Here is a 12,806-nt window from a genome sequence, read left to right on the forward strand (position 1 = left end):
CTGGCATACTGGGCATTTGCCTGATGGACTGACACACGTGTGGGCTGATGGGTGAATATATAATTTTTAAAATATAATTTGATATAGGGGTAGCATGGTGGCACGGTAGTTAGCACTGTTGCCTCACAGCCTGAGTTCAATTCCCCCATGAGGCCAGGGTCTTTCTGTGTGGAGTTTAGATGTTCTCACTGTGTTTGCGTGGCTTCTCCCAGGTACTCCCACAGTCCAAAGACATGCAGTTAGTGTGGATAGGTTAATTGGAAACACTAAATTGCCCACAGGTGTTAATGTGGTAGTGAATGTGAGTGCGATTGGTTGTCTCCTGTTATGTGTTAGCTCTGCGACAAACTGGCGACCTGTCCAGGGTGTACCCTGCCTCTCGCCCTAAGACAGCTGTGATAGGTTCCAGCGCCCCCCACGACCCTAAAAAGGATAAGTGGAAGCGAATGGATGGATAATTTGAGATAATTATATAGGCTATGTGCCAGCTTGAAGGGCTGTTGTGCACTAGCCCACCAGCACTGACAGCAACCCATTCGTTACTTTTCATTAGTAATGCTGAATTGCCCAACCAAATCACTTAAAGCAACCAGCCCCATCCCTACCGTCCTTTTCACAGAGAGAAAAAAATAAAGTAGAAATAGATACAGCAAAGTCCTCACTGCTGGTAGCACCAACTATAGAGAAGTGCAGGATAAGGGACAGCAGGAAACAACCCACAAGCACAGGGGCATATTAGATTTATCCAAGTAGTAGTAGTAAAAGGAACTTTGTACCACATTAAGGTAAGGGTGAATTTGGTTTTATTTCCAAAATATATATAAGTTCAGTGGTTCTTCCTATTACAAAAATATAAATGACAATAAAATCAGTTTTGCAAGGCTGCTTTTCTAATAACTGAAAGAAAAGACAACATAAAGTACCTAGCTAACTGTTAATGAAATGTATTTATTTTTCCCTAGCAAACATTTGGAATCTCTTTATTAGCACTGCTAACTTAGCAGGTCAGGCTTAGTGGGTTACAGATAGATTAAAAACATTAAGAATAATGTACAAACCTTCATTTTTATTTTAAAGTTTTGATTAAAAGCGTTTGCTAAAAGCAAAAAAGTAAATAAGCACAAAAGGGTATTAGCACAAGTATACTGACACACATGGCCTACATATTACACAAGGGAATACTTATGAATAGTTTTGTAATATCTACACAATAATGTAGCATGTAGCATTAGAATAAAACCTACATGTAGTATGCAGAGGCTGGGAACAGCAAATAGGGACTGAGATTACGATCTTCTGATGGAAAGGTGCTGTTCTCATGAGCCTGACGACGGTAGTACCTGCGGAGAGCAGGGCTGCCAGGGTGGCACTGTCTCACATGGAGGAAGTACTCATCAGGCCGGCTTGATGTATAACCACAATCCTCACACACAAAGATCTTGGAGCGTCTCTGGCGGTAAGCATACTGCTGATGTACGCCATGAATCTTTCTCATATGGGACTCCAGAGAGCAACGCTGTGTGAAAGCTTTCTCACACAGCTCACACTTGTAGGGACGGATACCTGTAGCAGTGAGAGACAAAAGACAGTTTCTCCTTTAAGCTTTCCACCAAGGGTGACATTGTCAGAGAGCTCATGTAATGACTGAACACAGATTTTCCATTTATTTACATTTTTGTTGTTGATTTCTGTTAATGCCAGTCACTTTAAAGTTACTGTAAATCCCACAAAGGAATTCTTGCAGATTTCAATCAAGTGTAAAAAGCTTGAAAAAAAAGTGACTGGACTTCTTAAAGTTTTTTTTTAAGACGTTTCAACTCTTATCCACGAAGCTTCTTTAGTTCTAAAACCAAATGATGGAGACTCCCGGGTATTTAAACCCTAGCGCAGGGGTGGGGAACTCCAGGCCTCAAGGGCCGGTGTCCTGCACGTTTTAGATGTGTCCTTGATCCAACACAGCTAATTTAAATGGATGAGAGGTGAACGATCTTTAAAAATCTTGAAGAAGTCCAGTCACTTTTCTTTCCAAACTCCTTAGATTATCATGAACTGGATGACTAAGAACCTACACAGACATTTCAATCAAGTGCAACTAATGTTACACAGCAAACGCATTAATCCCTTAATTATATTATCAGTAACGTGTATAATAATATGTACTCCCTTGTAATAAAATTGATTGTGATTCTTTTAATTTGATAAAGATTAGTGGATTCAACAAAATACATTTAGAACATTCCTAACCTGTGTGTGTTCGCATATGTCTCTTTAGGTCAAAGGTATCATTGAATCCTTTGCCACAGAACCGACAAGGATGCCTCTTCACCAGGCTGTGGCACTTCAAGTGGCGGGTCAACATGCGTTGTAGAGGGAAGATCTTGTGGCACACTGAGCAAACAAAGTCACCTGAGACAGGGGAAGCACGGGGACGTGGCTGATGGGAAGAGAACTACTGAATAAATATGACAAAACTTCACTGTAACAATCATCTTTTCTCTGCTCTGTTTAGCTTACAAGTAACAAACAGGATTACAAATTGCTAATACATGGTACAGTGTACCAAGACACCAGTACACCTTCCATGCAAATAGTTCCTTTATAAGCCATTAAATCATAATGAGTGGGTATGCAGTTCTTGAATTGATCCTATATCTACATCTTATCTGTGCAGATAAAATATTGCAGCCCCAATAATTAGTCTAGTGCATCACGACTAGCTTTTTCCGTCAGTCAGTGACAGCAAGCATGGCATAAAAAAAGCAGGTTTTTAAAAAAAAAAAAATATAGATATATTTTCTTAAATAGAGCTAAATTAATCTCACTGTATAATATTAGCCTTAAAAGTTTAATAATATTATCAAGAATGCATCAAGGATTTTATTTTTATCCTTTCCACAGCAGTTCAAAAGCAGATATGTACAATGCAATCAACAGACCTATATGAATAATGAATTTCTTGGCCACTAAAGGGAGCACAAATGTCAAGGAGTCTACTGAACTCAAACTTGATTGCACAGAAGACCAGTGAATAAGAAATAGATAGTTTTACAATTTGATTTGCATAATAAGGCACCTTTTTCTTGATAGATTATGTTCACAGTATGAGCACCTATGAAAGCAAATGAAATTGCCAGCCATGTGTCCGTGTTCAGTAGTTAGGGTGTGCTGAGAATAGCTCTAGTAAAAATCACAAAGTCAGCTGTTTTATTAATTGTCACAAATGCTTAACAGATTTTCTGTTAACAAAATAGATGGGAAGTTCAAAAGGGTCCTGTGTTTCTTTCCCCCTCTTTTAGTGGTTATGACCTCATAGGGCAGTATTCTTCTCACATGTAAAGTAGTTCTGTCTCTCTCCAACATATCTGCCTGACTGTGTGTTCCTGGACTTACCTACTGTCTTAGAGTTGTATGAAAAATATGATTTTTAATCTTAATAACTAATTTAAAGAACTTGAAATAAATGGTTGTTTTTTAGTTAAATGGAAAATGTATTTTACATCTTCATCAGATGTGTTACATAAACTAGGAGCATTCCACATTGTAGGTCAAATAATGAGCACATCTAAAATGACCTGAAAGTCCTCTACCAGAGGCCTGAGAGCTTGAGGATCCTGCACAGTATCTTATCTATTTGAAGGATTGCGCTGTTCTGGACAGAGACCTCAAATGTCATTCCTTGAATCTGCTGGAGCCACTTGCCCAGTTTGAGGGTCACCACTCCGATTACCACTGTTGCCTATATATATGGAAAAATGAATTCTGCTGTCTACCAAAACATCCTGAAGGAGAATGTCGGTCATCTGTTCATGACCTCAAGCTGAAGCCCCCTTAGGTTCCTGACCTGAGATTCTGTGACATGACCTTAAAAAGGTGGTTCATGCTCGAAAACCCTCTAATGTGACAGAATTACAACAATTCTGCAAAGATGAGTGGTCCATAATTCCTTCACAGCCCTGTAAAAGACTCATTGCCAGTTATCACACTTGATTGCAGTTGTTGCTACAGGGTGGCCCAGCCAGTTATTAGGTTTAGGGGGCAATCACTTTTTCACACAGGGCCATGTAGGTTTGGATTTTTTCCCCTCAATTACAAACATCTTCAATTATAAATTGCATTTTGTATTTGTGTTATCTTTATCTAATTTTTAAATTTGTTTGATGATCTGAAACATTTGAGCGTGACAAACATAGAAAAAAACAAAACAGGAAATCAGGATCACATCACTGCATCCCTATATATGTGTGCGCACTGATGCCATCTTAGATTGTGAAGTGGAGTGGATTTTTGTGTCTTGGAAATCCAACTTGAAGGGGTATTTTAGTTGAAAATTCCAACTTTGAAGTTCCAATTTCTGATTCCACTAGCCAATTTTTCTACTTAATATATCCAAGTGTTTTCTCATAGGTTTTCTGATTGTTGGGGTTATATTTTATATTGCCTTGAGATAACTATTATGAACTCAATCAATCAATAAAATTTAATTATAATTGTATTAAACTGAACTGATTTCCCAAGCACACTGCATCTAACCCCCCCAACATACACAGTTGTGATGAAAGCCACATATATAGTGGAAGAGAAAAAAAATTACTCAGAGAATGTAATATAGAATATTACCCTTTCCCTGATTGATGATTGAATTTACTACCATCTCATGCTTTTGAACTGTAAGCTACAACAAACACCTCTGTTAACTCTGTGTCATACATCACAAAAAATGTGAGTCTGATGATGCATATATTCCAAAGGCAGTCGTCTGTGGTCCTGCCTAAGGTCATGTCCTAAGAATCCTTGCCCAAATTTCTAAGCTGCTACTAGTCCACCTCTCCAGTATTGTACATTTACTTCATTCTTTTCAGGTTGTGAACTACCCTGTTCTAACAGTCACATGATGCTAATAACTATGCACTAAACACTGGGTTAGTTGTTCACATTAAAGGAGTGATATTGTATTTTGGCAAGAAAACCTTTCTCACCTTTGCTCTGCTGACCAGTGCCATTGTATTGGGATGGTAGGAGCCCCGGAGCATCACAGTAGACCAGTCCGGCCTGGTATCAGCTCTTGGTCCTCCCAGTCCTGCTAAAGGTACTGGCACTATAATTCCTGTTGTTGCATCACGTCCTGAGGTGATTACTGGCTGAGGCATGGCGGCAGGCTCTTGGGTGCCAGGACTGCAGGATATCTGTTTTTCAATATTTTCACTCACTAGATAGATAGATAGATAGATAGATAGATAGATAGATAGATAGATAGATAGATAGATAGATAGATAGATAGATAGATAGATAGAGAGATAGATAACATGACTAAATTACTACGTTGAAGTAAATTACTGTGATACAGACTAATTGTTGCGGCTTTAACATTTTGACAGCTGAAATTAAACTAAACTACTTGAAATTCATACCTTGTGGATTTTCTTCTTTCCACTCATGTTGTTCTGATTCTTTCCACTGCCATGCTCCACATGCCCCACGTTTCTTTTTCACAAGGAAAGACCTTGGCATCCTTTCAATCTCTCACTTCTTGTTTTTTTTTCTATTTCTTGACCTGTCTCTTACCTAAGCGTTGCCCTCTGATCCTGTCACAGTGCTAAGAGATTTAATTTGCTAATGTCCAATGTTCTGCTCTTACAAGTGCAACCATCTCCTTTGACAGTCAGCAAGTAGAGTGTCCTAGTAAAATCACAGCACTCATTTTCATAACACTCTCTGGAAAGGATGGTGAATGTTTTAGCTCTGGTAAAGGATGGGGAGGGAGAGATGGGCGGTTGGAGCGTCACTCTTAGCAGGAGTACACCTGTGCTGCTTGTGCGTGTGTGCCATTTTAACTGGTCCTCCACCAGTTTTGCATGTCAGGTAGTGAGAATCCGGGGAGCTTCACATTCAAGTGGCCCTTGGCATGCAAATTTTGGATCTGGACCAAGCCCTGGCCCCAGACAAAGGGCATGGCCTAAGTAACAGGAGCAAGCACAGTGGAGCCACAGCCTTAACTGCTAGGTAAATCAGCCCTTTCTCTTTTTTATGGCTTTTCTGTTGCAGTTGTTTGAAGGAATTACAGAGCTTCTTTGAATGCATACAAAGGACATTCATACGCAATAAAAAGATGTCAAGCACTTGCAGTCTATTGACTGAATTGTTTACATAATTACATATATGATGGCACCTTTTGTGTTGTCCCCTGGCACTTGCACAGTGAATGTAGGAATAATTTACACCCTCTGTAGCACTGAACAGAAAAGCATTATATGGAAATATATGACAGTGAAAAAAGTATCCAGTATCCAGAAGTCTGTTAGATACTGGATAGGCAACATGAACATATAGAAAAGATTTTCCCTCAGTCAGTCAGTTTCCCTCAGTGTGAGAACTGTAACAACTATTAATTTTGCTGATTTACAATCCCCCTTTGCTGCAGGTAAACAAGTGGACCCAAATTATGCCAGAAATGTTCTCACACAGCATAACAGAACCAGAAGCAAACTGCCCATTCTTGTCCAATTGTCTGCAGTTGGTGTATGTTTAACAGGAAAATGAACTGCATGTATCTTATTTCACTGGGCGTGCATAACAAATTCAAACAGTCTGAGTGTAAGTCAGAGTCTAAACCTCATCATGCAAATCTCAGTAGAGGTCACTCCAAGACCATCAGGAGGATCATGTAGTATAAACTGTACAGTAGTACAAACACAGATCTGCTCTACCTATCTGCTACATTTATGTGTTGTAAGTGCAATATTTTAACTGCTTACTACAATATATTGTAGATATTGGCCATTGAATATGAGGGTTCAGAAAGTGATGAATACAATGCAAATCTGGAAAACATTTGTTAATAGCTATATAAAACACAACTGCAGAGTCTGTATTTATTTCGGTTTATAAAGGAGGATAAGCCTATATTGTCCTACTTTACTCAAGATATTAATTTGTGTAAGTAAAATATCTTCAGACAGACTAATTAAATTCTGATTTTGCTGTGTAATGTTAGTGTTTGTACTGTTAATGTTTCCTAAATGTGCTTTAAGGCTGTTGACTATACTGTGATGTTCCTTTCTGAAGCTACACTCTAACTGTATGCAAAGCACATGCCTGTTTGCAGCAGCATGAACATGAAATGGTAACAAGGCATCCATCCATCCATTCGCTTCCGCTTATCCTTTTCAGGGTCGCGGGGGCCTATCCCAGCTGTCATAGGGCGAGAGGCGGGGTACGCCCTGGACAGGTCGCAGGGCTAACACACAGGGACAGACAACCATTCGCACTCACATTCACACCTAGTGGCAATTTGGATTACCCAATTAACCTATCCCCACAAGATGCATGTCTTTGGATGGTAGGAGGAAGCCAGAATACCCAGAGAGAACCCACACAAACACAGGGAGAACATGCAAACTCCACACAGAAAGACCCCGGCCTGATGGTGGAATTGAACTCAGGACCTTCTTGCTGTGCGGCAACAGTGCTAACCACTGTGCCACCGTGCTGCCGTAACAAGGCAGCTCCACATTATTTTGTAGTAAACAAAAAACTGTCCCTTCGAATAATATCTAAAACCTATCACTCTGTCTACTGACTGACGTATCAGTATAGTACAGAGTGAAAGAAAAAGCCACAGATTAAGATATTCAAACACAGCCTTCCTCAGAGGATAGTCACTGTTGCAAGTTTTGACAAATGCATATTAAACTTGAAAACGTTTGAAGATTAAAAAAAGGTAACCTTCATGTCAGTAACAAGAGGAGACTTGATAGCTTTCTTTCTTTCTTTACCTTCGGGTGAATGGCTTGTCTGAACTTGAACATGAATGTAAAAGAGACTTTTAGCTGTTCATGTGTGTCATGGTTAGCCACGCCTTTGTTTTCTTTTTCAGTTGGATTTAAAAGTGTGCTTGTGCATTTGTCTGTTGATTGATAGCAACTAATCTTTAGTAACTGAAACCACAATTTAGAGTTAGGAGCATTTTATCACCTGACATTGATGCATTGTATGAGGTACAAGGCTGCATAATTACTTCCCCAGGCTTTATATTACCTTTCACTGTATATGTATTGTGTCATAAGAGCTTTTTTAATTTAGCCATTCAGTTAGTTTTGGACAGTTTCTAATATAGTGCTGCATATTGTATACACTCTCTCTCTCTCTCTCTCTCTCTCTCTCTCTCTCTTGCTCACTCTAACAAACATATGGATTCAAATTGACAATTAACTGAGCAACAGTTCATTTGTCATTTGTTTGTTACTGTGAAATTTATATTTCACAACAATTTCATTATTTTGCAAATTTTTTAAATGTAAAAAAATTAAGCTGTAACAATGTTTAAAAATCATAGATTGTTTTTTCTGGTTGTGTTATAACATCTTACCTTAAGAACATGAAACATCTTGCAGTCCTCTTTAATCAAAATTTGAACCAAATCACAAATATCGATCCATGTGATTATGTCAAGACCTAGCGCTGTCTAGTCTTCCTGCTTGAGACTCTTTCATGGATGTCTGCCACTATGATGTTCCTGGATCTTGTTCAGGGAGGTTATTGTGGTCTGCTCTTAGATCCACTAACCACTGAGCAATGTTTCATCCTTCTCCCATATTCTCTTCCACTATTGCTCTGTCTCCAGCCTTGGCAGGGCTGTTCTCATATTGTTCCCCTGCCAGTGAGAGTACACTTTGGATGGCTCAGAGAAGAAGAGCTGGTTTATAGCCCTGGCTTCTATCTCTGTGGTATACCTCTTCAAGTGGTTAGCATATGAGTGTTTGCTTGGCAGTTTCTAAGGCCACAGATATGGACTGCTTATTGTACTTCTTAAGCATCCCTTTCTTCATCACATCTCTTAACAGCTCACGAGGAACTGGTACAGGGACCGGCTGGGCCCTAGCCACCTTCAACCGAGGAACAGGAACAGGTGAAGAGGGAGGCAGGGTCCAAGCCACCCTGCGAGCGGGAACTGGCTGACAGAGTGACAGGAGTGTCACAGGTGTGAATGTCCTTAATAGGAGCCTGAGATGGCAGAACAGTTTTTTGGGATTCAGGCTGATAAAAAACAGTCTGAAGTTTTGACAGGCTATCGGTGTGTTGAAGAGTCACTGGCTTATTAGTAGAACAAACAGGAGTCTGTTTGTGATGAGCAGGATTGAAAAAGTCAGTTTCACTCAACACTGGTGAGTGCTCCGGCTGCTCCAAATGATAAAAGCGTCAGTGGTGTAAGACTCGTCTCCTGTTGGCTGTGATGTATCTTCATGGCACATGTCTTATCATTCTGTCATGGTCCCTTTGAGGGGGTGGAGAAGAGAGGACCCAAACGCATGACTCACGGGTTAATTGAGGATGTGGACAGTGTTTTTTGTGAAGACAGGACAAACACAACATGAGACAACTGACTGAATGACTGGCTGGGACACAGCAGGATTGACAATGACAAGACAAGGAACTGAGGAAATTGAGGGTTTAAATACACAGGGTGATTATGGTTTAATCTAACTAATAACACATGGGAAGTAGAACTAAACATAATACACGCAGGAAGAGGCTAACACAATAGAACAGGAAGCACATGGAAAATAAACAGTGACACAGTACAAACTGAAAACACTGGGTCAATGACCCAGGAACCCTGCCATTTTGCAGATGTGTTCTTCCCCCAACCAGCAGTACCAATCTCATAGAGCACCATTTTGAAACGCGCCCTAGCATGACAGTGTGTTTGTGGCCATATCTGTTACTTGAACATAAAAGACATATTGCGGGTCGTGTCATATATGTCAAATGGCTGGTAAGCCCGACCAAATCATCCCTCCAGCTCCTTTACATCTCATCCCTATAGTAGGTGAGCCCTTTGAACATGTCATAATAGACTGTGTAGCCTGCTGTTGTTGCTGTTTGCCACTCGGGAAACCACACAAGAGTCCCTGGGTTTTAACCCCACTGCTTTGGTTCTTTGCATGAGCCCCTGTCACATCAAAGCACCTGACTCAAGGGCCATGCAGCTCCCCTGTTGTGGCTGTAGCTTCACTCTCCTACCAAAGTGAGGTGGATGTGTTGCATGAGCAACATGGCCCAAGCTCTGGTGCACGCTTCTAAAATCCTGGACGAGCCTAGGGGAAACCAGGGCGCAACACGCACAATAAACCCCAAAAGAATTAAAGATAATGCCCTTGTCCCTGCTCCCAAGAAAATACAGGCCTCTCACCTGTCTCCCTAACCTAAAAAGGAGAAAAAAGGTTTTAAAAGAAAAAGGCTTCCCACCCCTACGGCTACCAGATCAATCAGAAAAGGTCTATTCATATTATTTACAATAGATACAAGACAACCAAGCTCTTCTCAACATGGAAATTTGGTCACACACAGCACACTGCTAAACACAAGATATAGGGCTAAATGCCCAGCTTGTTTGGAAGCAGGAAGCAGGTGGGGCTGCCCATCGTGATAGGTCCAACTTTATAGCCAGCCTCATTCCATCTTCAGCCAGTGGTCTGCCTCCACTTGGAACTTACATAAGCACAAACAACAGAGAGAACGAATAACGCCACCCTCAGGTGTGAGGAGCAAAAATAACATACAAAATCATGACCTGGGTCATAACAGAGGGCCAAACCATGAAGAATTTTATACACAAGTAGCATATCTGTAAGTTTAATCAAGTTATGACAATTGAAGAAGTTGTATTTTGTAAAAAGTCTACAATGATGACATTCTTTGAAGGCCTGCTTATAGTCTTTCTATTGATTGTAATGTGGTCCAACTAGTCTGTGTCCAACTAATAATACAATAGCTCATGTAAGTTGTTAAATTGTTCATAATATACCTAAAATGTGCCATACCAAATGTGACTCTATTCACAATTTTTAACTTGTGTTTTACATGTAAGTTTTGACTCTAAATATTTATATTTATCAACAACTGATAGTCTTCTCCCTGCTACAAAGCTGAATCCAGCTTTCTATTTGCAAACCTTGAACAAAACATACAAACACACAGCTTACTGGGGCTTCTCCAGAAATCCACCATCATCTCTGCAATCTTGAGGGGGTTCAACTCCAGTGTGTGTGGGATGTGATGCTCCTCAGCCTCACCAGCTGTTGCCTATACGTCAGGAAGCTGGTGACCCACTGACAGTTGTTGGCAAGCACAGTGAACTGGTATGAGATTCTGATGGAGGATGTCTGTGATTAGGATGTTGAAGGCCCAGCTGAAGTCCATGAACAGGATCCTGGTGTACGTCCCAGGTTGGCTGAAGTGATGCCAGAGTCTTCTTGGTCTTCTATCTCTGGAAGAGTAGACACACATCCTCCTCACAGATCTTTAGTGCAGGTAGGGAGTCAGAGGGGAAGGGGGTGAGGGCTGCAGGTAGTTCTTTTGTGAAGGTGTAAGGTGAGGGTGAGCATCTTTGTATGTAGGTGAGGTGAGGGGGAGTAGTTGTATTTTTAAATCTGCAGTTCAAAGTATTAAGCTGGCCATCCAGCAGGGAATTCACTTCAGGGTGGGGGTATGGACTCATGTAGCTGGTGATGTGCTCCGGGCCTCTCCAATCTGATGCAGTCATTGGCTGAGAAATTGTTTTTTATCTTCTAACTTTATCTCCTATCAGCTACTCTGATCTCCTTGTGCAGCTTGTTTCTGCCCCGTGGTCCACAGTTTTGACCTCAGACTGGAAAGTTTTTAATTTCTGTCTGTAGGCATGAGGTGAAACAGATAATGATCTGCTGTCCCCATAAAGAGAGTCTACATGGGAGACAGCTTAATAGGCATCCTTTAATAGAATGTAATAGTGCTCCTGTATGTTAGCGTCCAGGACAGAAATAACTGAAAGGTCATGGAAAAAGACTTTCGGACTGCCTCGAAGAGATTCTGGCAAACCGTCAGGCGTCTCAGGAGGGGAAAGCGGTGCTCTACCTGCACTGTGTATAGTGCTGGCGGTGCGCTGCTGACGTCGACTGAGAAAATTGTCAGACGGTGGAAGGAATACTTCGAGGACCTCCTTAATCCCACTGACACGTCTTCCGAGGAGGAAGCAGAGTCTGGGGATGAGGGGAATGACCCGCCAATTTCTGGGGTCGAGGTCACTGAGGCAGTTAAACAACTCCTCGGTGGCAGAGCCCCTGGTGTTGATGAGGTCCGCCCCGAGTTCCTGAAGGCTCTGGACGTTGTAGGGCTGTCCTGGTTGACACGCCTCTACAATGTTGCGTGGAGATCAGGGGCAGTACCCCTGGACTGGCAGACCGGGGTGGTGGTCCCCATCTTTAAGAAGGGAGACCGGAGGGTGTGTTCCAACTACAGGGGGATCACACTCCTCAGCTTCCCTGGGAAAGTCTATGCCAGGGTGCTGGAAAGGAGAGTTCGTCCGTTAGTCGAACCTCGGATACAGGAGGAACAATGCGGTTTACGGGCCATTCGATCCCTATACAACCGTTGTAAGAGTTTGGTTCGCATTGCCGGCAATAAGTCGGACTCGTTTCCGGTGGGTGATGGGCTCCGCCAGGGCTGCCCTTTATCACCGATTCTGTTCATAATTTTTATGGACAGGATTTCTAGGCGCAGCCAAGTGGCGGAGGGCTTTCACTTCGGTGGCCTCAGAATCTCATCTCTGCTTTTTGCGGATGATGTGGTTCTGATGGCTTCATCGGGTGGGGGCCTCCAGCTCGCACTGGAACGGTTCGCAGCCGAGTGTGAAGCAGCAGGAATGAGGATCAGCACCTCCAAATCTGAGGCCATGGTTCTCAGCCGGAAAAGGGTGGAGTGCCCACTCCGGGTCGGGGATGAGTTCCTGCCCCAAGTGGAGGAGTTTAAGTATCTCGGGGTCTTGTTCG

General features: G+C 41.8%; 1 protein-coding gene across 1 annotated transcript; it reads right to left on the bottom strand.

Moving 5' to 3' along the window:
• Positions 1-860: 860 nt before the first annotated feature.
• On the bottom strand, positions 861-6,054 carry LOC112848065 (putative transcription factor Ovo-like 1). Its single transcript, XM_025911045.1, has 4 exons — positions 5,409-6,054; positions 4,977-5,206; positions 2,245-2,434; positions 861-1,563 (listed from the first exon to the last, which is right to left on the bottom strand). Exons 1-4 carry the CDS (start codon positions 5,506-5,508, stop codon positions 1,241-1,243), a joined length of 843 nt encoding a protein of 280 aa, XP_025766830.1. The 5' UTR covers positions 5,509-6,054; the 3' UTR covers positions 861-1,240.
• Positions 6,055-12,806: the final 6,752 nt, after the last annotated feature.

Source organism: Oreochromis niloticus, linkage group LG10 (assembly GCF_001858045.2).
Source record: "Oreochromis niloticus isolate F11D_XX linkage group LG10, O_niloticus_UMD_NMBU, whole genome shotgun sequence".
NCBI lineage: Eukaryota > Metazoa > Chordata > Actinopteri > Cichliformes > Cichlidae > Oreochromis > Oreochromis niloticus.

Bases quoted from the DNA above. Each gene is read 5' to 3' on its own strand.
- LOC112848065 (XM_025911045.1), bottom strand. From the start codon at position 5,508: ATGCCAAGGTCTTTCCTTGTGAAAAAGAAACGTGGGGCATGTGGAGCA. The intron at 2,435-4,976 runs GTGAGAAAGGTT...TCTTCCCATCAG, and splicing joins CACTGGTCAGCAGAGCAAAG to CCACGTCCCCGTGCTTCCCC. The intron at 1,564-2,244 runs GTTAGGAATGTT...TCACTGCTACAG, and splicing joins ACATATGCGAACACACACAG to GTATCCGTCCCTACAAGTGT.